Below are 25,076 nucleotides of genomic sequence, written 5' to 3'. Positions count from 1 at the left end.
GAGAGTTCCTGGACCAACTAGTGCAGTTAAGTTTAAAAAGTAAGGTGAGCAGGCACCCTGATTTCGTGAAGAGAGGTTTTCTTTTTACGGAGCTAGTCGCGGTGACGCCTACGTTTCACCGGTGACGATATTTTGCGCCATCTTGGCGGTAATTGGGCCCCTCCAGTACCTGGAAAGACCAGGAATAAAATTGTCCATCAACATAGAGGAAAGAAACGTGTGGCGGCAGGTGGTCAAGAAGCTGAAATCGTCGGAACACACAAACAAACCTTTGTCTCTCCGATGGCTATAACTGTCCCAACTTTTTGAGGAATATGATGGTGCTGCACGCAAATATCGATTTCATTGCTGAACGCTTTCGCTGCTCCTGAGAGAAAAATTCCTCATAAAAAGAGGACATTCCCTGTTCTGAACGGAACATGGACGTAGACAAGATCGAGCACCAAGTAAACACCGTAAAAGCTACACGCCTTTTTCTATATAAAAGGGCTCATTACTTGGAACCGGTACATTGGACATTTTCTAAAGAACGAAGAATGGTTGAAGAGGATGCACTTCAATAAAAAATACTAACCATCTACGGAATGCGGGAACTATATATAAAACATGATGGGAACAAATTAAATAAGGTATTTTCTGAGTTCTCATACTAACAGCACTCCATATGCATTTACACGTGTGACCAACGTCCCTATAAGCCTATTTCCACCAGCTTTGGTTTTCCGGCCTTAAGGTGGCTTAACTTATAACACCAGCCGGAGTCAGAAAATTGGCAGCGACATGTTGCCAAGTCTCTCGACATGCTTGACAGCGACATGCTTACATGTTGCCAAATCTCTCGAAATGAAACAAAAATCAAGATAGCCTCAGTGATGCAAACCGTTCTCGACTAAAACCTTCGTCTTATCCCTGTTAAGTCTTACTGAGAAATTACTGTTCGACAAGTGGAATCCGAGTCCGTCTATGAGTCCGATTAGCTGCGCACGATGAGGACTCAATGCCGTGGTGTGAGGCATGGGTGTGGTCAGGGGTTGTGTTTTGGTGCCAGAACACCCCCCAAAATTTATTCATTCGAGAAAATGGCATAAATTGGTCGGAAATGTGGTTCAGTCTCTCTTTTTTTTCTATCTGCGCCCCCGAAATAAATTTCTGGCTACGCCATTGGTGTGAGGCCTGTGTGTAGACTGAACAACTGCATGTTGTGGTGGGCCCGCGTAGGAAAAAGGCCACACGGCGAGTTCTCAGGCGCGGCTTTCTTTCTTGAGCGCAGACGCACTGCTGGAGTGTTGACGACGGCTCCGAATCACCGACTTCGCCACAAACCCCACCAAACTCGCCGTACCTGTCGCCCGCCCGAAGCCGCAAACACCGCCATTGCGTGCGCCATGTAGCTCGCGAAAGGCCCCGCCATCAGCATGAGACAGTTCCCGAAGCACACTGGGCTATCGTGGTCGCCCTTGTGTCCTCCACGAGCATCGTGTTCATCGCCTTGGTATTCATAGGATTCGGCTTCGCCATGCGTTCCGGCTACGAGACTGTCAGGGGCGGTTGCTCCACGCCTGCGTGCAACAAGTTCGCCGACCTTCTAAGCGCCAGCATAGACGCCTCCGAGGATCCCTGCACCGACTTCTACAAGTAAGCGGGCTCGGGCGGGGTGATTTCTTAACTGTGTTGTAATTATTAGAGCGATATCTCTGCTACTCGAGGCACGCAACTAGAAAACGCTCTGTTCCGTCCATCTAACCTTCAAGCTCAGCCAAGGTCAAGCTAGCGCGTCTTGCGGTTGCGCAGTGAAAGCACCTAACCGCTTGTTCATTTCAAGGAGAAGCATGCAAACAAGAGGAGAGGGGAAAGAGTAAGGATTCGTGCCATCAGAAAATAGAACACGAAAGGCGTAGGTCGAATCCGAGTTCGCTGCGCGCATAGAGTTTCTTACTACGTACACTAGAGAGGAATCTGGCGCTAGCGTCTATGCGGCTCATATCAAGGCTGTCTGGGTTCATAGAGTTCCATACTAACATGCGCTAGAGGACACACTGGCGCTGCAATCTTTCAACAACAATAGCACTGATTGTGTGACGTTCACTCGATATTTTCGAACTTGGCTTATTTTGAAGCTTGGCGGTTGTTATGTGCACTTGACTTCGGATTTTCCTGCGCGATCAGTTTCGGTTTGGGGGTCGAAAGCGTCGAGGGCTCGTTCCGGGGCAGAATTGCTGCTAGCGCCCGATTCCAGTGGCTGCAATTATCAAATACTGCTCGGATGGAATAAAGTGGATGCGGAAAGCAGTAGCATCGCCGTGTAGCCCCTGCACTAGAACTAGTCATATTCTACGGCATTTCTCAAAACGGACGCGAACTCGAGATTCGGCACGAGGTAGACGGTACGAGCACGCTGTTCCATCCTAGTCCTGTTCATGACGACGCTTACGAGAAAAACACAAGCACGGTACCGGCTAAGCCAAATAAAAAAACTGTGGTTGATTCCTCTGTCGTAGGAATCAGTAAAACACGAAGTGAAATGTGCAGCGAAGTTTGCAGCTGAGAATGATTTGCGGGTCAGCGGCTGTCTTGTGGGTGTGCTTGGCGAGCGACGTCCTGCTGGCGGGTCGCTTCGGCAAAGATGTACTGGCGTCACTTCTATGGCGGATATGACGTCAATAAAATGTCGGGGCATCACGGCATAAAACACTCTCGTGTTCAAATATAAAACCTGAAAACGAACAACCCTAAGTATAGCGTACTTTTTAGTACTAAAGGCTGCTTCCCCGCAAGAAGACCCTTTGTGCAGGGGGGCACCCTTTACATGTCGCTTGCTTCGTTGTACTGGCATCACTTCCGTGACGGATATGACGTCAGTGAAATCTTTGTGTATCCGGGAATAAAATACTTTCATGTTAAAAACCTTTCACAGCAGTAAAATATGTGTACAGCCATCTAATTTTTATTCGCAAAACTATATCGCGGGAGCTTCGTCCGGCGGGTGGGTCACCACTAAGTTGATCGTGGTTCGCACCTTATCACGCTAGAAAGCGTCGAAACAAGCGAGCGTAGGCCGCATGCACTGAAAGATTCCGCCAATGCAACCGTCATCTGTTAGGCTACCTTCTCCACCGGTAATCAGCTGCCTAAGTATTGGCGTGAACAAGGCGCACTCACAATCGCTGTCACCACCCGTGACCATGCAAACTTGTGGAATACAGTACAGCCACCCTGCTTCAGCCTCACGCCATTGCCGACTCGCATGGAAAAAAACAAACGCTTCACCACCCAATCGACCTTATCGTCGGCTCCGCTAAGCTCAGCCGTGTATGCACTTTACAAATATGTTCCCGTCTGATAGATGAATTCTTCTAAACCTCCATAAAAATTAACAGGAAGAACAATTTGTTTTCACGATTAATAATTTACGCACTAATCAACATTAGTTATAGCTTTTGTATTTCAAAAAAGTACTTTGAGTTAGGTCAAGATAACGGCTGGGTCAAGCCAAGTTCGAAAATTACGCATCCTCCAGGAATGTCCGCCTCCTGTGGGCTTGAAGCTGCCTTTCGGCGCTCGCATAGACACTATACTCGGTTACAACTTAAGAACGGCACCGAAGTTGCCGCTGTGCCTCATCACCGCAGCCGGATGTCACTCCGCGCAGCACAAGTAGCGCGTTACTAGGAATATTTTGAACATGGCGTGAGACGTTTTTGTATCTTTTTGGGCCTAATATGCTTATAAACTACTGCAGCGACGGCAAACAAACTGCGTGAGAAAGGGCAGACGATATCACGCATTCGTGGCAGTCTCCTTTCAAAACGCGCGCGCCCGTTGACATCCGGGTCCGTCGCTTAGGCGGAGTGATACCGTACATGAGCTGGTGCCGTTCTTAACTTGTTCCCGGGTATAGCGCCAGTGTCCCCTCTAGCGTATATCAGTATGGAACTCATGTCTGGATCCTCAGGGGCCGCCATTATATCATCCGCTCCCCCTATTTTCGTTGTTGGCTTGGATTGAAACGTTTTAGTGGCAGTATATTCGAAGACAGTGCCAAAAAAAACGCAAAGAATGTTGTGTTATTATAAAAGTGGAATATAAAAGCGGCTGTTTCAAAGATACGGGAAAATGAAGTGAAGCGTATTTTTGCCGGAATGGTTGTGCCTTCTATTCTCCAGGGCAAGCTGATAGTTAACAATAACGGTAATATTTGGGGGGAAACCCATTAGAGACTCCTATTTTATTATTTTACTGCTATTTCGAATATTAAGTTGTTTGAAGAGATCGGAATTTTTTACTGGCGCATGAAAACGTCGCCTTAGTGGTGAACCGGCGCGCCCACCATCAGCTAGTTTAACAAAACTTGTTGCTCAGCGAGTTGGTCTATACATTAAGAAAAAATAAAACGTGGCGTTAAACAGTCATCGATGAAGACAAGATAGGAAGGATACAGGCGCCCATATCTGTCGTATCTTAGACGCAAATAAAGGTATTTTCTGCTATTAAAGGTCCTTTCTACTCTACTCTTAGACGAAGTACTTCGGTTTCTTTTTTTTTTTTCGTCAGCTATAACTTTCGCGGCGCCATATTACCCTCTCAGTCATACGTTCCTTCGACTCCGGCATGATCAGCGCCAGATACAATCATGCACTGCCTGCTCTTTTACCGAACACGTAGTTGCCACGGCTCACGGCTACTGGTAGACGTGTTAATGCCTAGTGAGGGAAGCAAATCCCCCGAGCCGCTTAAGAATCCAACTGCCATGCCAAGCACAAGCCAGAAGCAGGGTTCTTCCCATAACCCCCCACAACGACATGGTTTCCCAGGGGCAGTTTCCTCTCTTGTATACTTACTAAAAAACTCTGAGGCTGCGCGTTCACGCCTTGACCAGCGCTTGCGCCGAGCAGCGTGTGTGCGTTGTCTTGCGTCCGAACTGGGTGCGCGCTCACTACGTGCTATGGCTCGACAAAACCAAGCTGTCGCTCGCCAAGCTTGAATTCACCCCGTTCAACGACGGCAAGTTTTTGCTCAAAGGGCTGGTAGAATTTTAGGTCTGGAGTAGCTTAGGACCGCACAATGTCCGTCCGCATCCGTGCGCATAGCATTTACAATCGCAAAAAATCACACAGGCACCGGCAGGAATCGAGCCTGTGTCTGGTAGACCAGACAGAGTTAGTGCCAGTTGTCTTACCCATTGGGCTACAACAGTGGGTTAGTACCCGCGGGTCAAACGGGTTACCCCCTCGCCTGTAACGGTACGGAGTATCTTAGGACCTCCAATCTCCGTCCGCGTCCATCCGTGCGCACATCACCATCAAGCGAAAATCAAGCGAAATTCGATTTGAGCCGTGAGTTGCAATTTCATTTAGGGAAGAATCAAGGTGCAACTCACGGCTCAAATCGAATGACGGTGGGGGCGCAAATCGGATGTCACTCGGGGCGCAACTTGGATGTCATTTCGAGTCCCCGTACTCCGCACCCTCGCCGTCATCCACGGAGTGGAGATGCTGCAATTTTTTGTCCTAGTTTGTAGACGCGAGTACACGGAAATTCTCTTCACCGTTTAGATTGCAATGCAATCTAATCTAATCTAAGTTAAGCATGCAATTGCAATGGGCTGACTTGCTATTTGTCGTAGGGAAGAACGAGAACTTGCACTTTCAATGTTTTTTATACCCCACGTGACGCAGTACACAACCATTTCTCTGCTTACATGCTTCTAAGTTAACTGTTTCTACTCTAACGTGCTCCGGCGCGTACGAGAAGTACCAATATACTCACCGCAGTAAAAACCGCCAATCGCAGGCCCGAAACCGGGAAAAGCAGGTTTAGCGGAATTGTATTACTCTTTCAGGGTGGTCGGGCAGTGTAAGCGCATTGACATGGGTCTAGTGACAGGCAGACAGAAACAAATTTTCGCGTTCAGACAGCCGAAAATGCGCAAGAGTCCCAGATGCATCTGAAGAGGGCGGATTTGCTCACGCCGCGAGCTGGCGGGCGCTGGCTCCGCGCTCGTCTGCATGCCCTCGAATTCAAAACTTGCTGCCAGTAAATGAGACGCGTACCAGCTGACTCGTTACTGGGGTGCTTCATTAACCGTGTAAGTAAGACAACTCCGGTTTTAAGTGCAGAGCACTTTATGGGCTCGCCTTGTAGTCGTAGCTCGCTAATGGTGGACGTCAAGCGACTGCCGGAATCAGGGGGAGCAGCGAGATAACGGACCCAAATAGAGCCTGGTGTACCGTCGTCAGTTTGTCACGCTGAGGCGTCAAAAATCACGCGGTTTAAATAGGCATACCCGTTCAAACCTCGGGAACCGCTGGCGCTTGTCATAGATCTCGCCGTTGTTTAGCGCAAAGAAAACTGAAGGTACATTTAAGGCAAAATCTCTGTATATAACCGGCAGCCCCGCGCTCATTTAGTTAGGAACGCTCTTTGGGTTGGTTTTTACGATAGTAAGCGAAAATAGCGGCCGCGCAAGAAAAAAATGGCGCGTTCGAAATGGCGCAGAAAGGCTCCAGCCGCGCAAGAAAAAAATTGCGCGTTCGAAATGTAGCAGAAAGGCTCCAGCCACGAAAGAAAAAAAATTCCGCGTTCGAAATGACGCCCAACAGCTCCAGCATACGAAATTAAAGCAAGCACAAAAAGAACATAACTCCCGCTGGCGCACTTTCATACAGGGGCCGCGCGACTACTGCGACGGCGGGAAACTTGAATTGCATATGTATAAAGACCGGGCGGCAAAGAGTATGATGAGTGGTAGCAGTGAGCGGATAACAACGCCACCACCCATTATGGCGAATCACTGCTCTGCACTTCCGACAGCTTTCACTTTGAGTGGAACGGCTTGAATTTTTTGTTGTACGTGCAATTCAGCTTTAATAATGCACACAGATTCAACAAAAGTGGGTGTTTTGCAGCCCTTTGGAGAGACGAGACGCTGCACTAGAAGTTAATGATGCATCTGCTGTCACTTTCCTGGAGTGTTGAAGTGACGCGAACGTCGAGTTTCGTCGTTGTTGGCTTTATGTAGAACATGCAACCACCAATTCGCACAAGAATGATCCCGACATCATGAATGGGGGCGGAGGGCGCTAGTTACTTAAGCACAGATCACGGGTATATATGACTTAAAGGAGCACTGACACGAAAATTTCATGTTCCACTTTTATTGTTTTTATCGATGCTTAATGGTCTGGCGAACCCGAAACAGCCCTTCAAATACTTCAGCGCGCGATAGTTAATTAAATTGAACGGCCTGAAAATCGTTTGTTTCAAATTCCCGCGCTTTCATCCCGAACGGCGCATATGACAGACTCCCGGACAGACGTCACCGCTTTATGCGCACGTCACCGGCGCCCGCTTGAGAGGGTGTTGCGCCCGCTCGCCGCTCGTGGGGTCGCGCGCGTGAAGGGACGTCACGAGTTTTTGACGAGCGCTGTCGCGTCACTTCTTTTCCGCTCTTGGATTGACGTCACGCTGATGTCCATTTGCTGAGTGCCGCTCCGCGCGCTGCTCCGTCGGCGCGATAAATGAGATCCAATTGAACTACGTTCTTCGCGTCGCAGGCCGCTCATATTTCAGCCAGGGTATTATGTTGAGTGAAGGAAGCGAACTGTGCAATAATATTAACGCCGAAAATTGGTGTCAGTGCTCCTTTAAGCACCCAAAATTATTCGACAGCCTTATTGAAAGTCTCTCTTTTTTTTTTTTTGCAAAATAATTCAAAAATTACCAGTACTCTTCTTATGCTCTTTATGGTTCGTGCCACTGCCGTAACTGCATACAATTATTTCGTTATTCAACACAGCCTTAAACTTATTCAGTGGTTAGTTTACAATACGTTTTCTTTCGCTTTTTGTGCAAAATCACTCGATGGCTATATAAGCGCTGAACTGGGTTTCCGTAATGTTATGGTTCTTTCTCTGAGCCGAGATGTATGGCGGAGTGTCCAGTGACTACATTTGCGTCAGAGACTGCAAGCATTGTAGTAGGAACATCACCTAATACGGCGTCCATAAAGTCGGTGTCTGCCCGGTTGTTCTTTTCTTTTTTTGATTCTTCACAGGTATGTCTGCGGAAACCGCAAACGCAGTGAGTCGGTGTACGCCAAGCAGCTGTCGGAATTCGTTGGGGAAGCCGCTATGATTCTGAGGGAGACCCGCTTTCTGCCCAGAAGCCTGAACTCTTTAAAGAGAGCGGCCCAGCTTTATCGCAGCTGCGAGTCGGTGCTCTTGCACGGGAAGGACGACCTCGACAACTTTAGGCAAGTCCTGGCTGCGGCACGCATTTCATGGCCGAGGATGGAACGCCCCGCCAACTTGCTTCGCTTGACAACGCGGATCAGGATCGCCTTTGGCATTTCGTCCCTCTTGGGCATTAGGAAGCAGGCACAACTGACCCCCGGCAACAGTCATGGCGAGAAGGTTCTCCTGGAGCCGGGATGCCTGTTCAGTGCCCCCTCGTCCTCTTGCGAAGCCGTAGCCTTGAACGAGTCCTTCCGTTTTTACGAGTCAGTCGTGATGGCAGTCACGGCGTCCGGAAGCACGTCTTGGTCGGAGATCTCATTCGCCGACGCCGTCAATTTCGAGAAAGATTTGATAAAGACCTTAAGTAATTTCACGTCGAGAGGGTCAACGGTCGTCGAGAGCGCGCCCCTGGACGTCCCCGCCTTGGCGCTTCTGATGCCACACTTTGAAGGGTCCCAATGGGCGGAGTTTATTGCCCACGGCGCTGACATCGCAAACGCGAGCGCAGTCCGAATAACAATTATTAACGTGGACTACTTGAATGCGTATGGAACGCTTGCTCAGAAGAACGACAGCATGATGGCGTGGTACACAAGCTGGCTCGCCGTCAGCGAGATGGCGCCGTTTATGAGCAGACAGGTCGCAGCTCAGAGGTTCGGCAATGACGTGCTCGACGAATCCGTTCCGAAGATTTGTCTCCGATTTAGCGAGCACCACTTGGGCGTGGCTGCTTTCGGCGCCTATATTTACCAGAAGTTCGCGCCAGACCTTGTCAGCGACGTCAACGGCACCGCGGCGGCCGTGCAGGCCAGCTTCAGAGAAAAGGTTGTTAAGAGCGCGTGGCTCGTGTCGTCCAGCAGCTACAAGGCCATAAATTCTGGGGATTTCTTCTGGCTCCGCAGTGTGACGGCCGCGTACCAGCGAATGTTGGGCCCGAGCCTCAAGGGCATGAGCCCGTCCATAGCGCAGAACTGGGTGATCGCCGCAAACCACCGCCGGCGGTTTCCAGGCAACGACACGTTCTGGACTGCGCTTCTGGACGACATGAACAGACAACCCTCGTATTCCTTCTTCGAGTCTCAGAGCAACTCCGTGCGGCTGCCGCTTTACGCCTCCATGCTGCCAATCTACGCCGCCGGTCTCACACCCGCCATCAAGCTCGGCACCTTGGGCGTGCTCTTTGCCGCGGCAACCTTCAGGAATCTGGTTACAACGCTTGGCCCAGATGTCGCCGGTGCCGCCGACAAGAACCTTCGTTGCTTTTCGGGGCCCTTGGGGAACGAGACGTACAACCTAGAGCTCGACCGGGCAGTGCCAGTGCAGGTCGTGGAGGAATGTCTGCGTGCGCCCAAGCCAGCCTTCACCGGCAGGCGTCTCGAGAAGTTGTCCCAGTTCACTGAGACGCAGACTTTCTTTTTGGCCATGTGCTACCTGCTGTGTGATCCGTCGGGCGTTGGCGGGCAGCTTGAGCGGGCCTGTAACGAGGCCGTCAGGCATTCGACTTTGTTTTCTTCCGCGTTCAGGTGCTATCTGGGCTCAAAGATGAACCCGCGCGAGAAGTGTAATTTTTTCTAGCTTTTTCTGAACAAATATTACTGAATTTAAGCTTTGCCTAATAAGCGTATGTTCCTAGATTAAACATTCGCTGCCTGTTTTATACTGAAGCAGATATTCCCAATATGCAATGTAAATGTCGAACTACACTTCACTTAGAATATAGCGCTTTTTAAAATGCGTAGCCCTGCGTTTTCTTTTTTTATTTGAAGACCCTCTCTCCCGTTTAACTAGACTCGCTCGACGAAAAACCCCGCCCACAGATACACATAATGCAGCCGGGACCTGTCAGCAAAATTTCCCTTGGCTGCATGTAGCCCTCAACGTGCCCAGTCAGGTGAATTGGCCAGTGACCATGCGAGCAACCATCATAACCTCAATGCCGATTGAACAATACCCATGTGTTCAGAGTTACGGTGGGAGCAGACAATACCGTGGTGGTTAACGCGACACCACGTCTTCATCTGTCGTCGTCTTTCACCGCCTCTTTCTAGTAGTCTGCAGCCAGCGCTAGAAACATGGCTGGCATTGCCTTGTAACATTGCGCCGGGGTATTCTTCGTTGCCACTTCCAATGTTCAGCTCATCATCTTCATCACTTCTCTCCAAGCCAAACATAACCACGGAGGACGTTTGAACGGACGTGCACTTGTGACAGCTGCTGTCCTCGTCAGTTTCCATTTGGCTGAAACGTTGACATACCATTCACACGTACCCACTCAAGGGGACTGGCCTTTGACAATGGTAGCTACCGTGAGAACCTCACGTTCAATTCACAACTCGCAATTGGCTGGGCGTCACCATACCACCCCCAATTCTCACACACCGGGGGAGAGCGGCGTTCGGTTGTATAAGGTTGCTTTTGCGTTCACAACTTCTAGGAACTGTTACGTGTCCTCGAGGTATTCAAGTTTTAAAGCCCTCTAGCGGTGATAATTGTTTAAATATCGCAAACTCCTCGACACGCGAATAATTTGCGAGCGACGTTTTCGTGTTATTGTGCTCGTGTGAAGCGAGACGCGGCGTTGAAACTCGGACAAGACCCCCTCAAGCCAAGCGCAACGCAGGGCATACATCATTCTTTTTAATGCAACTACCGTGGCAAAGTATGAGGATAAATGCGTCAACCGAATATGCATGAGGTTCCAGCCAAATACTACACCGCCGTGGCCAGAACACGTTCTGGTTAGGATGTGCCCAGAAGGTAAGGATTTAGAGTTTGGCGACGTGTTACAAAACATAAACGTTTCACGCGCAAGACAAGAGCAGAGCAATCTGCGGAAGAGTCTTTTTTTCATGTCTCTTAATTGTACCCCGTCGGGGATGAATGCTATTAGATGCCCACTCAAGTGACAGAAAATACAGCATTCGACAAACCTGTAGGCTTGTCGAGGGCTACTAATTCCAGGCCTATAAGGGATAAACCATTAGCTCGACGGAAGCAGGAAGTGAGTTGCCGAACAAATTTTGGTTTACACGAGAACCACAGGTATATGTGCATGGCCTCATTTAGTTCAGCGCTGTCTTTTCCATCCTTTCGCCACGACATGGCCAGGCGTCATGAAGACGTAGAAGTTTGCTTCTGTAAAAAGACATCCTTGTACCGATAACCATGATACAAATTTTATCGCAGACTTCAAACAAATAATAGAGGTATTGAAAGCCATATGAAACCCGCCGCGGTGGCTGAGTGGCTAAGGCGTTGTGCTACTGAGCACGAGGTCGCGGGTTCGATTCCCGGCCGTGGCGGCCGCTTTTCTGATAAAGGCGAAAAGCAAAAAACGCCTGTGTGTTCGAGATTTCGGCGCACGTTAAAGATTCCCAGGTGGTCAAAATTAATCCGGAGCCCTCCACTACGGCGCGCCTCATCGCCTGCGTTGCGTCGGCGCGTTAAACCCCACAATCTATCCACGAAAGCCATATGAAGCAGTAGTGAGTCTCCAGGCACACTCCGGCGCTTTCACTATGACGTCACATAATTTTGTTTGTGTGATTGGCGGCTCCTAGCGTCATCCACCGCCGAGAAACGTGACTGACCGATTGTAATAAGGCCTCTAGTTTTTTAACGTACTTCTTGCACACTAACGTGCAGTCAATTAACGGATATGGTGAATCATCCGGTATAGCGAACTAAATACAAACTTTGGTTGGTCGCGCTTTATTTTAATGACACTTATTATATTTTTTAAAAAATTGAAACCATGAGAGCCCCGCGATATCGGATATAACGAAGAAATATTCGACCAGGAGGCTGAGAAGCTGCTTGGAAACCTCCCGTAGTCCGAAACTCCAGAAGTATAAAGACAATTTTCTTCGCGGACACTGTGAAAATTTTCATCCTGCTCAGGGCTCTGAGTAGCCACGAGACGCAGATCACATCCTTCATCAAATAAATACGGACGCAGGTCTGTTTTCTCAAGTGAAATTTGTTCTCTTGTAGTTTCACGTACTGATGTTTTGGTTCATCGAGCTTGAAATGCAACAAGAAGAAAAGTAAGGGTTACCTTGTTCGCAGTGGGTTCGAAGCTTTAAAAAATTAATTTTCGTACCAAGCATTTTTGCGCGAGCCTGATTGTCGATTGGTTATAGCGTATTTGTACCTCTACTGTTATAACAAATGTCGGTTATAATGAACTAATTTGCTGTCCCGATACTACTACGTTATAACGCGGTTCGAGTGTTTTACGTTATTCCTTTCCATAATACGACACTGCAGTGCAAAATTTGAAAATTCTTCAATATTTCTTGGGGTCTTACTGTTAAAAAAGACATCTGTGGCTGGAATAGAGCTGTGTTACCAAAATCTAGTTATTTCAAACTGAACAGAGTTGTATTTTGCGTCATGGCTCTTTTAACGTATACAGCCCTGTTCCTTCAAGGGCCACAGCTACTCGAGCATCGCCTCAGTCTAAAGATTACAGACATTTTAAAAAAATAACCGTTACTTCATCGTTCCTCAATAGGCAAGGCGAATGCCTATAGACGCCTTTATTTCACGTCTTGAAGGCTGCAAGGGTCTGGGCAGACGATCTTTCGCAGGGCCGAGGCGTTCTCGCACGTCTTGCTCGTGTCATAAATCTTGAAGCTTTTGTTTCCCGTCGCGACTTCGACTGCAATCAGTGAAATCAATAAGAGAGACAAAAAAATTAAACACGGAAGGCAACTTCGCTGGGCTTGTTTCCGTCGACATGTTAGTTTTCATTGAATGAACTGGCAGTTATTTTTGTTCGATATGACATCGTTTGCTTGCTTGTTTAGTCATGCGACTTTTTCGAAGCTGTCGCATAACAGACGCTTCGCAGTTTTTACTTGCCTCTACCGAGTTTTCACGCAACGTTATCTTTGCACCTAAAGTTGCCAGCGCGTAGCATGGTGAGAAAGCAGTCTCAAAATGCCCCCTGCTTTTCACATGTTTTTAAAAAAGCACCGATTACGAATACGTTTAAAAAGGGACAGTCACAAGTTCTAAGAAAAGCACCTTGGAGAGCTCATGCTTTCTTGTTTTGTTTGCGTTCGTTCAGTAGCAATTGCAATAATGAAAGCAGGCACAAGGTGTACGTGGCCGAAGTCAAATGCTCCGCTCCTAATCTGCAGGGACCCGCCGCGGTGGCTCAGTGGAAGGCGTTGTGCTGCTGAGCACGAGGTCGCGGGTTCGATTCCCGGCCGCGGCGGCCGCTTTTCTGATGGAGGCGAAAAGCAAAAACGCCCGTGTGTACGAGATTTCGGCGCACGTTAAAGATCCCCAGGTGGTCAAAATTAATCCGGAGCCCTCCACTACGGCGCGCCTCATCGCCTGCGTTGCGTCGGCGCGTTAAACCCTACAATCAATCAATCAAATCAATCTGCAGGGAGCAGGTGTATCTGTTGCGGTGTACACGGGCATCTCGTACAGAAATGGTTCCATATTTCTGAGAATAGTTTTGACAAGCAGTCATCGCAAAAGCCCAACCAATCTCCAAATCGCTTGTGCTTTAGACATTCCTTCCCCCCCACTACTCCTACGACAGGTGTAGCGTGTACGTACCAATTCCCTATCTGCCAAGCGAGTGAATTATTGGCTTCTATCAGACGGCGAAATTGCTTCACTGTGCTTCGTGTGCTTGCACAGCCTACACTCAAGAGGCACGCGTCGCTTGTAAAAGTAGATGACAGTTAGGCCGCTGGCTTTTTAGCGAACCCGCACGTGGCGATTGCGTCTTCTTTTAGACACAAAGAAGCAAGAAACATTATTATCCGCATTCTACACGTATTGCCCTGAAGCATTGACCATAAACCACTTTTACTCCTATATTTATGAGGGGAACGTCTTTTTTTTCTTCTACTACCATTTGCAAGTGCGTAGACTATCCTGTATTTCCATCTATAGCTCTTTGTTTGACATCCGAGCTAAGCCTGAAGCAATTGAGCCCGTTTGTTCAGTTGGCCTGCCGTAATCTATTAGTTTGCTAACTCTTAGGCATGCTTTGATGCCCCTTCAAGTGGCTTGGTCTTGAACCTCTTGCATACTTCGTATGAAAAGTGTTACTGTGCCAAAAACTCAATCTTTTCTTGCCCTTTTTGCAATGATTCCGCTACCCAGCTCTCGCATCTTTTCTTAACCCCTCTCCCGTTCATTTTTTCTGTTACTCTGGCTGTTGTGGGGACAAATGTGTAGCACTCGGCACCGAGCTGCTGCTTCATTGGAAGAACTTTCTGGACCACAGGAATGAGCAGGTAGCATGCCCAGTGCCGGCGTGAGCCGCGTTTTCTTTATATACGCTATCATTAACACCGACTTTACTTTGCGTCCCTGTACCTCAACACCTCATCAACATTGTCCCTGAAGAAGAAAGTGTATGACAGCTGCATCTTACCGGTACTCACCTACGGGGCAGAAACTTGGAGGCTCATTAAGAAGGTTCAACTTAAATTGAGGACGACTCACCGAGAAGTGGAACGGAAGATGATAGATGTGACGTTAAGAGACAAGGACAGAGTGGAGTGGGTCAGGGAACAAGCGACATATTAGTAGAAATTGAGAAGAAGAAATGGGTGTGGGCAGGGACTGTAATGCGAAGGCAAGACAACCGTTGGCCATTAAGGGTAACAGAGTGGAACCCTAGAGAAGGCAAGCACGGCAGGGGGAGGCAGAAAGTTAGATGGGCAGATGAGATCAAGATGTTTGCGGGTATACATTGGTCGCAGTTAGCACAGGACCGGAATAATTGGAGATCCATGGGAGAGGCTTTTGCCCTGCAGTGGGCGTAAATATGATGATGATGGTGGTGGTGGTGGTAGGGGTAGTGGGGTGGTGGTGGCGGGGGTGGGGGGTGATGGGGGGGTAGAAAGCCAGATTTTTTTCCCAGGTGGGCCCGTGTTACCCTTTTCACGTTTCCCCCGAAGCCCGCCTTGTCCATTCCAGCAAGAACATGTGCACACGCGAAAGAGAAGGAGCTCTCTGTTTGCAAGGTAACGCAAAAAAAATCCCTCATAAAAGCGGCTTACCTTGCTTGAAGAAGTAAGCTTCTCCGTTGTAAGGCGACTGAAGGAGGTAAAGCTCTACATTTTCTTCTGCATCAAAAAAAGAAATGCAGCGAAGGAACATTTAAAAGGGTAATATCAGTTTAAATAAAATATAGAACACAAAACACCCCTCTCATGCAAACTGAGTAAGCCTCACCGGAAAACGTTATTTTTTGTATGTAAATACTCATTTTTATTCGTGCCCTTAAGTATGACGCTAACTTCATCCCTTCCTTCCTTCCTCTCGTGGGCTGAATAGATCTTATTCTTATTTGAGTCACTTCGCATGGGCGTTTTCCTGTTTCCTCGCTTTACAAACACATAAATAAGCTATGCCCGCATTTGGCTAATATCTCGCAGTTTAATTAAGCAATTGACCGTGTTCCAGCCACGGCTCTCGAGCCAACGCGAATACGTCAGTGCATTGATCGGGCTGTCAACCAATTTTCAACGCGTCACTACAAAACCGCAAAATTCAAAACAGCCACCGGTACTTTGACTTATGTTCATGGTAACATTCTTTTAATAAAAATAACATGTGTTACACCTTTTAGCTTTCCAGTTACATTTATCCCCACATGAAATAATTTGAGACAGTTAAGGTGAAAGTGGGACTAGTTTGTAACTAGCATATCAAGAAATAATTACTAGCGAAACAAACAAGGACAGGAGGATCAACACTGGACTAGCATCGTCCTCTAGGCCTTGTTTCTGTTTCGCTAGCAATCATGTCATAAATGAACGAACTCGAGTTTTTCAAGCGAATAACTAGCCCGATGATTTTTCGCAACTTTTCAGCCCAACCAGCTCCTGGAAACTGCATTCATTAAACGCTTTTTTAAGGAAAGCATGTCTTTCCAGAAAAAAATCCCCCCACCTCCCTGAAGGGGATCGTGCGGAAATGCGAATGCATTGGGTGCACCGAATTCTTCTTTGCGGTATCGTTGCCACGAGGGATTCGACTTCACCGACTTCCATCGCTATCAAGGCGCCAGTCGGCAAGCAGTCACGGAGAGAGGCGCGCGCTCCCTGCATTTATATGCGCAGCGAGCGGAGAGGGGCACGCGGAGAGGAGAGAGAGACCCGCGCCAGCCCGCGCGCGAGCTCTCTCTCCGCCCCGAGCTCCGCGATGCGAGCGCCCTCACACGCCGAGCGCGCTCCTCCTCTCCACTCACTCTCCACTACTCCGCCCGAGTTCCGCGATGCGAGCGCCCTCACACGCCGAGCACGCTCCTCCTCTCCCCTTGCCCTCCGCTACTCCGCACCTGCTCCGGTTGATAGGCGCGCGCCACAGCTGTTGCCAGGCGCACGCCGCTCAACGACGCAAGACAACCCGCGGCTAAGAAATGCATTCGCATTCAAAACAATTGGAGGCTGTCCAAACGTCAGCCCCTTCCTCTTGTTACTTTGAAGCCTCGAGGAGAGGCTAATATACAGACCCTGCGCAAATGACAATGTGACTTACTGGCAGTCGCTAGTATGCCGATGTCCTTTTGTGGCAAATACTCCGCGGACACGTGAAACCTGTTATACAAGGAAGACACAGACGGTTAGTGTTTTGCTTTCAACTTGTTGGCGAGCATGGTTTGGCAAAGAACGCCGTCGTGTGAAGCCCACCACTAGTGCTACTTTCTACTTGGCTCAGCGGCTAAGTTCTCCTGCCGCTTGACGCGAAGTCACAACGACTTTATTTTCTGGCCGTGATGTGCGTGTATCTGACAGCAGTGAAATACAAAAATGTTCATATTCACGACAACCACTTCTTTTAGACTCTTATATTCAATTCAGATACACGAGTACCTTGCTCTCAAATATGGTCGGACTGAGAATTTGATGTAGCGACCCGGTTATGCGTATACCAGTATTGGGTTTGGTAGCTTCGCGTGAAGCATACAAAGGCCACGCAACACCATGCAATGCGAATCTTAACCGACGTGAATAATTTTTCTCAACACAAATGCAATACGAATTACAGTAAACCACAAGTTGAATTACCAAATTCGCTGCTTGTCACATTCCAAATCATGCTGCTTTGTTGCACATTGTGGTTTTAAATGTAGCGCACAACGCTAAAAGGAACAAGAGGTAAACAGTGTCATTGCTGCCTCTTCAAAAAGGGTAGATGTTAGACATACTGGCATGATTGCAGTCGAGAGCAGGCGCGATTTGGCGTTTAGTGCCACAGCCTGCCATGCAAATACGTTCATTTCAAAACTACCCTCGGAAATTTCCAAACACCACTCTTAATTTTTACGCTGCGTCTAATCACACGGCAGTTTCCATAAAAGCTGACTGGCCTAAAATTCGCTGAATAATATTACGTCCCAACGTAACCTAACCTAACATAACATAGCCTCACCGAACCTAACGTAACCTAACCTAACCGAACGCATCATAACCTACCCAAATCCAGCCAAACTGCAAGAAACCTAATCGAACCCAGCCCAGTATTAAACCTGTATTAAACGTAGTGTAACCCATTCTAGAAAACTTGTGCGTCGATCCCTTGATATAGTAAAAACCAAAGTAAGAACGCATTAACAAAATGACGATAACCGGAAAATTCCGAAAGCCAAAAAAAACCTATAAATGTCGCACTCGAAACTAAACCTTCTCGTTTAAATCCAAGTGCTACAGCACAGCCCTACAGGGCAGCTACACGTGCGGCTTTTTAGGGAATATTTATCCCATTGAATCTCCGGTAATTTCGGACGGTAATTTCTGACGGTAATTCTCACGGTTGCCGTGATAATAGACCCTACTTAATTTTTGTTGAGGTATCCTTGTCAAGGAGCTTATTGGCGATCCCGCTGTTTGTTTGATGACGTAACCGGCGCATTTGACTCACGTGGTTTTCTCCTGGCTTCCGGGCAGGCTGAACGCAACGAGGCAGTCAAGCTTGTTGTCACCTTTCGCGCTCCATCGGACACTAAGGTCCCTTGCCGAGTCCGGCTCCAGGCTGGTGCCGTTGCGGTAGCATTGATGCGTTGTCAAAGTCTTTTTCTGCGCCCTCTGCAGGGTGAGCAAACGAGGAAGGAATTTTCATTGAAAAGGTAACAGAGTTGTCAAACTGGCGAAGTGTCTACTTCGTTGCGTATTATTTGGCAGAGGTCAAGCTCTCGCTTTTGAATTGTGTCGACGGTAAGTGATCAGTTATACGGAGAATTTGAAACTAACCATTACCACGACGAACAAAAGGCGAAATAACCTAGCAAGCATTGCGGGATGTAACGGGCGAAAACCCAGTGCTTAAATCCCGCAGATACGACGAAGAGCCGCCCCGCATTCTTCCTTCGACTACATACTATTTATGAACTCACTGAACTTGTTTATCTATAGTGTCCTACCGCTAGGCACACCACTCTACGCGATGTCTGTCCCTTTCCCCTTCTTTTTCTATTTTCCTCTTTTTCCTCATTGTTCCCCTTCCCCCCCGCGCAGGATAGCATACCAGGCCGTAGCCTGGTTAACATTCCTGCCTTTCCTTTGCCTTTTCTCTTTCTATACTATTTCCAAAAGGACACTGGATCTCTGGAAGGGACATCTATTGCCTTGCCCTGAACTTTTTCAATGGTACTAACATCTGTGACTTTTGGTGCCCGGCAGCGAATAGATTTAAATGGTTCTCTTCGGTCGGAGCAATTGCCGGCACGCGTCGAAAGGCTGGGCGCGCCTGTTTGCTAACTCACTCGCTCAGCCACTCCATCGCTCACTCACTCACGCACTCCCTCACTCACTCCCTCACTCACTCACACGCACGTACGCCAACCTGGCATTCCCACGCACATATAGCTATTTCCAATCTAAAGTCAAAATCTTCCTCTAAGATGCAAAATATACATCAGCTAACTTCGCAACGCGGGAATCGCACTACTGCTCCCTTCAGCAGTCCCGCATTCACCAGCAGTTGAACTTTCGTGTGTGCCTGTAACGGTGTTTTCTGTCTCGGACTATTGCAAATGATATTGTCATCACAATCATTATCATCATCGCACCCGTCACGGAATGTTTTCTCCGGGATTCATGCTCGCTAATTCATTTCCGGCAAAGGCTTTAATCCCGCACATTAACTGATATTTATTTATCCGGCCCCGTCGGTATCCTGCCCGTTACTCGTTCAGCCCACCTAATGTGTTAATTATGGCCCCGGACGACTTCTGCCTCTTTTGATCCTGAACGACCACTTTCCGCATCAGCCCCGATCACACCTGTTGTAAAATAACGGTCGACCTAGTCAATCCTATTCGGATTATTTGGCGCACGCAAATACCTTTGCCAGCGGAAAGAACATCGAGCGCATGCGCGTGTTGGTCTCTTGCGCGTGACTCACTGTGTTTCGCGGAACACGGCCAACTTGTGGTTGTTTTAACTTTACTGCAGCTTGAATCATGTTGTGTCGTCTGCAAACAGGCGGCAGTTTCGTTTGCGCCTACGAAAGCTCCAGACGCTGTGAGCACAGCAGTGCCCCAGTAAGTTCCCTTTGGGCAGAGCTAGACAGATGAGAGACTAGGTACAATTCAGGCAATCGCTGTCATACATACAACCCCATTGACTTAGCTTACTTTGCGAGCATTTTTTGGATCAACGCTTTCTCTTCGATAGCCTGTCGCACGTTTTCGAACATCTGCATGTCTTTAAAATTGCTTTTGGTGTCTTAAACTTTTTTTTTTTTTCATTCCTTCCGCTTTTTATTTTTCCCCTCCGCCACCCCAATTTTTCGAATCAGTTGTTTGTCAAGTTTGTGGTTCATATATCGCGTGATTTTCTACCTGAGAATTTTTTTATTTGTCTTAAACTTTTTGGCATTCCTCCCGCTTTTTTTTCCTTTGTGAGCTGCCCTCCCCAGCACTTTTTGAAATCAATTGTTTGTCAAGTTCTTTGTTCATATCTCTCTTAGTTTTTACCACCAATTTTTTCTTTGATCTCACCCCTCATTTAATGCCTTTTGTCCAGTCCTTCGAGGTATTAAAATAAGTTGCACTAATTAATAATTAATTAAATAATCGAATGCATAAACAAGTACATGAATATATTTATTCCTCCTCGAAAGTTGTTACGCTGCCAATTTGTGTAGTCGTGGTCCAACCTTAGCTTCAACCATGTCTGCTGCGGTGGCATTACGCTCTTCCTCTAGTGATAAATTACAGTTTAAATTCTGCCTCGGGCTCCCCGTCTTGAATTTGAACGGATGCAATTGGTCAGCAAGGAGCTCGACAGTCCCATTGCCACGACGCGGGCCGCCATCGCCAGCCCGTCCGCAACACCGGGCACCGTTTACGTCTATGTGTGACCGGTGCCTCAGAATTGCTTCAGCCGCTTTAATGTTGATGCAGAGAGCTTTGTGACTTTTTACTATATAATTTAGTAGCCTGATCCTAACTGATTAGTGCGCGATGTACAAAATATAACGGTGTATGTCATAACGGACAATTCAAAGTTGAAAAGAAACAATAATATGTTAAAATCATAAATAAATAAAATACAGTTTCTGATAAGAGGTTAATGAGCTACAGAAACGGAGGCACAACTAGAAAATATGAACCATTGATAAAAAGAAGCAAAAACAACTGTCACACAACATTTTGCGAAGTTTGCGTCATCTTCCCACTTCAACGCTTGTTTGTAGTAGGTCAACCTAGAACCGGTAACGCACCTCGAAGAACTCCTTCAATGGAGTGCCAGATGTTCCCGCAATCGTCACAACCACCAGGAGAGCGATGGCTGACGAATTCATGTCTGAAAGAAATAATCCAAAATGCACGTACAAATAAAGGTCAAGACGCCCGCAGCCATAATCTCGTCGTGCTGCTCTGCATGCAAGAGTCTATTTAGAGCCTAACGAATCTAATACCCCTGATTGAAGCCATTGAACTAGCGTCTCCTTTCAGTGACTTTAAATGTGGGGCTATGCAGGATAACCTTGTATTTTTTGTTCGCACGAGCTGAACTGTAGCACCATAAGAAATAAAAAAATTCGTATGCGTTATCTGTTAAATCAGAGCTTGCCTACGTGACTCATTTGGCGATTTTGTTATCGCAGCGAAGTACAATGTATTTTTTTTTGTGTGTGTGCACGTGTCAATCATTTCTACGAGCGAGAGAAAACCGCTCTTTCCCAGCATATATACTGCCAAACAGTCACGCGATCCCACTGTCTCATCAGAGCATACAGCAACAACCAGTTATCCACTTCACACCGCACAGTGAGAACATGGTAAATGTTGTGCATAAAGGCGGTGCTTCAGTGCAGGTTGCACTCTGCTTTTGCCGTGCTCTTCTTAAGCTCAAGGAGCTTACAGAACCTAAAAGTGCCTAAAACGCGAGGAGACAGCCGACATACAGTGCTATTTTTTTTTTCACGGCTGTAGTCGTTGAATACTATTTTTTAAAGGGAAGTTTCTTCTGTCTCACTGGTGGTGTTCGATGTTGCGCCAGAACGCACTGCAGGAAGGTCAACTTTACGCAATGGGTTACACGAAACGATGATGATGATAAGCAGATGCGTATCAAGCGCATCAGGAAAGAAACGCTCCCCGTGGTCGGATTCGAACCTGGGTGTCCCGCGTTGCGAAACCGACTGCACCATTCCGGTACGGTCGAAAAAGTTTGGATTTTGAACTTTGGTTTTGACTCATGTTGCACGGGAGAAAGCTTCGCGTTTCAACCATTTTTCTTGTTAGATGAAAGTGGCTTTGAATACCTTCTAATTAACCCTTACCAGCTTGCCCATCCAACAGTTTTACCCAACGCCGCCTACCATGACAGTTACGCGGGGATGAACGAGTGCTGGCACAAATGAGTAGCTTGCATACCGTTCGAACTAGACTTTCTCAGAAAACTAATTTAGTGGAACATAGGATTGCCTCATTACACTACGGTGTAGAAATAAAGCGTGCGTACACTATGCTGTATATATGTGCATACATTCTAATGGCATACTTTTGCTAGATGTTAGTGCACATGCTGTACATAGCATGCTGTTCACTGAGCGCACATATGTTGCAGTAGTGATTCCTTCTACTGTAATTTTTATTACCTGAGAAGGAATCACTTTTTATTTTAAATTTTTATTTTTATTACTTGTGCGTCCTGTTTAACTCATTCACTCCTGCGGATGTTCCAGGCAGGTATTTATGCCGCATTTAGCTACTTATACCCGAATGTGTGGGGTGTCTTTTCGATGTTTGTATGAAACGCGCTCCTAAATTCTCGACGCGTTGTTTGAGTTTGTTGGCGCGCAACTTCGCAAGCACTAGCAGGCTCGACCGGAAGGAATCTGTCCGCCTACCCTGTAGGCTGAAAATTCTCTCAAGCCTCCACAAGTACGAAACACAGGAGAATGAAAGATAGTACAGCGGGTGCGCCGAGCGGGGCACACCGGACGAGAGTACAGCGGACAATAAAGAGGGATCGTGATGTCGGCACTCTCCGCGCTTGCGCAAAGACGTACGATGCAACTTTTTCATGGCTCGGCGCGCGGGTGTGTGTACGTATGGTATGCAATGTATGCGTATATCCTCTGTGATCAGCAACAGAACGAGGGAAGGTAGAGGCGCCGCTCCAATAGGGGAAAGGGTGACAAGTGCAGCGGGAAACAGTCGGACGGACACACGTAAAGGGAACGATAATGGTCTGTTTGGGCCCACTTAGTGGCGAAAATGTGGTATATGAGGCGTATTTCATCCCATAGAACGAATCAGCGTCAGTTCAGTCCATAATTCTTCTTATATTGTGGAATTCCCGCGTTCAAATCCACACAAGACAGCCCCAATTCAGCAGCAGCTTTTCCTTCAAAACCGCACTGTTCATCTTCGTGCACCCTGTTTGCAGTTTTCAGGGGCGTCGTTTTAGCTGCGAGGTATGCCGTACGCGAATTTCGACGATAGGAAACAAAACTATCGACTGAGTACCCTTGCCCCGTCCCCTGTCCGATACCGTTCATGACTAGACGGTAGCAGTCTTACGTTTTTTACAGGTCTCCTACGACAGGCGCCGCGGTGGCTCAGGAAGGTAATAAAGAAAAAAAACGTGGTGGCTGAGCGGCTAGGCGCTGTACTGATGAGCACAGGTGCGCGGATGCATTCCCCAGCCGCGGCGGCCGCTTTTCTGGTAGAGGCGAAAAGCAAGAACGCGCGTGTGTTCAAGATTTCGGCCCCGTTAAAGATGCCCATGTGGTAAAAATTAATCCAAAGCCCTCAACTACGGCGCGCCTCATAACCTGTGTAGATTCGGGGCGTTAAGTCCCATAATCAATCAATTAATCAATCAATCAAAGCTGAAGGGGAGGTACACTGCTCGCGCGCATAGTTTTACAGTCCAGCTCCACACTTTTTGTACTTGATGTTAAAAACGTGACATATAAAATTATATTTACCCGGACCCGTTTGCGTTCGTAACGTTCATGCACAATGCGCGGAAATGCTTTTCATTTCCACCCAGAGAAAAAAACTGAGGTAAATTATTAGAACTTATCGCAAGCTTTGAAAAAAACATTGGTTTGAGATTTGCTTTTTGTTTCCACTCTAGCGACAACTGAACGGCCACTGAGCCTAAGCGCTGTCATTTGGCCGCTAAATTTGCATCGGAGGAGTGCGAGTCTTACCTTTCCTGCTTTTCAGACCAACCGGTGTCCGACCACTGTGCGCGATGGAGCCGAACTGCCTGAGACGCTCTATCGCCGCCTTGGACAAACCGGTGTGGGGGCGCTCATTTGGTATTTCGTGTTGTTTCTTCCGTCCACCCCCCCCCCCCCCCAACCCCCCGTCCGGTTTCTGCATCTAGGGAGTGTGTTTCTGTGCTGTGCCGTCTATCACTAATCCGGCTTGTAAGACAGGACGTTCGCTTTCTCTCGGCTTCCCGGCGCTTCAACGACCTTGCCACCAAGGCCGCATGAAAGCAAGCGCGTTGCGTCTTTTCTTCATTCATTGCGGCCGACCAAGCTTTCAAGCGAGCTAGCCCCGCATCGTATGTAAATGACCTGTCACATTGCACCTGCTTGCACGAAGGAAAGAAAGGTAATGCAAGTACTTGTTAACGCTTCCAAGCGGGAACTTAAACAGGCGGTCGAGCAGTATTTTAACGAATTAGGCATTAGCAGTTTCCTGTAGTTTCGAAATGTTTCGAAAGTTCCTTTAACGAATACGTCACGAATGGAAATACCAGTTCTGTACACCCAAACCCGCAGGCAACCAACTTCCCTTTCATTGCTCGGGCATGATACTTTATCGCCAGATGACTGCGGCGATTGATGGTGATCGGATACCTGCTGCTGTCGGCATCAAATTATTACAAAATTATCTGAAATAGGAAAGCATAGTTCACTGTTTGCTTTTAGAGCATTAGCAATTAACCCTAAACAAGTCGGTAAGTGTGCGGATTGGGGTAGGTAGCGCTAAACAGATCAATATCGCCCCATCCCCCCAAACCCGCTTGCAGGCAATTGGACCAGTCGTCACAACGGAGCAAGAATAACATTCTTGCTCCGTGGTCGTCACCCAGGCGGGACCGACTGGTCACCAGGTCATGAGGGGGCCTCTTCAATAGGCAATCGGGCAGCTCGTGCAGCCTCTCAGGATAGTGGGCGCTTATACGTATGCGCTGTTTTATTCCCACGCAGATGTCTGCCTTCGACGCCTCATGCTCACCAGCGGTGCGGATACATCGCTACAAAAAAGGAAAAAACTCCGTCGCAAAAACCTCGCCCAACCTATAGTTTCTTCACCTCCCCCCGACCCTTGTACAAACTTCCAAAAGCTGTCGAAGTATTTATCAACAAGTACCCAGATAA

The 25,076-nt window shown here is 47.8% G+C and overlaps 2 protein-coding genes across 2 annotated transcripts; one reads left to right on the top strand and one right to left on the bottom strand.

Moving 5' to 3' along the window:
- Nucleotides 1-1,516: 1,516 nt before the first annotated feature.
- Nucleotides 1,517-12,699, top strand: LOC144179809 (neprilysin-1-like). The gene is made up of 3 exons (XM_077708243.1): nucleotides 1,517-1,635; nucleotides 8,054-9,722; nucleotides 12,652-12,699. The coding sequence occupies exons 1-3, from the start codon at nucleotides 1,517-1,519 to the stop codon at nucleotides 12,697-12,699; spliced, it is 1,836 nt and encodes a 611-aa protein (XP_077564369.1).
- Nucleotides 12,700-12,743: 44 nt separating this feature from the next.
- Nucleotides 12,744-24,016, bottom strand: LOC144178963 (uncharacterized). The gene is made up of 6 exons (XM_077707112.1): nucleotides 23,892-24,016; nucleotides 20,943-21,025; nucleotides 18,138-18,301; nucleotides 16,755-16,813; nucleotides 15,272-15,337; nucleotides 12,744-12,897 (listed from the first exon to the last, which is right to left on the bottom strand). Exons 2-6 carry the CDS (start codon nucleotides 21,021-21,023, stop codon nucleotides 12,776-12,778), a joined length of 492 nt encoding a protein of 163 aa, XP_077563238.1. The 5' UTR covers nucleotides 21,024-21,025; nucleotides 23,892-24,016; the 3' UTR covers nucleotides 12,744-12,775.
- Nucleotides 24,017-25,076: the final 1,060 nt, after the last annotated feature.

This window comes from Haemaphysalis longicornis, unplaced genomic scaffold (assembly GCF_048455015.1).
Source record: "Haemaphysalis longicornis isolate Haplotype H1 unplaced genomic scaffold, Haemaphysalis longicornis Haplotype H1 scaffold_4, whole genome shotgun sequence".
Lineage (NCBI taxonomy): Eukaryota > Metazoa > Arthropoda > Arachnida > Ixodida > Ixodidae > Haemaphysalis > Haemaphysalis longicornis.
This window is presented reverse-complemented; position numbering and strand designations above follow the sequence as displayed.

Coding starts and splice junctions, on each gene's coding strand:
- LOC144178963 (XM_077707112.1), bottom strand. CDS start 21,023: ATGAATTCGTCAGCCATCGCTCTCCTGGTGGTTGTGACGATTGCGGGA. Junction 16,814..18,137: donor GGAAGCCAGGAGAAAACCAC/GTGAGTCAAATG, acceptor CTTGTATAACAG/GTTTCACGTGTCCGCGGAGT. Junction 15,338..16,754: donor CGGCATACTAGCGACTGCCA/GTAAGTCACATT, acceptor TTTTTGATGCAG/AAGAAAATGTAGAGCTTTAC.
- LOC144179809 (XM_077708243.1), top strand. CDS start 1,517: ATGCGTTCCGGCTACGAGACTGTCAGGGGCGGTTGCTCCACGCCTGCG. Junction 1,636..8,053: donor CCCTGCACCGACTTCTACAA/GTAAGCGGGCTC, acceptor GATTCTTCACAG/GTATGTCTGCGGAAACCGCA. Junction 9,723..12,651: donor AGCGGGCCTGTAACGAGGCC/GTCAGGCATTCG, acceptor TAACGTATACAG/CCCTGTTCCTTCAAGGGCCA.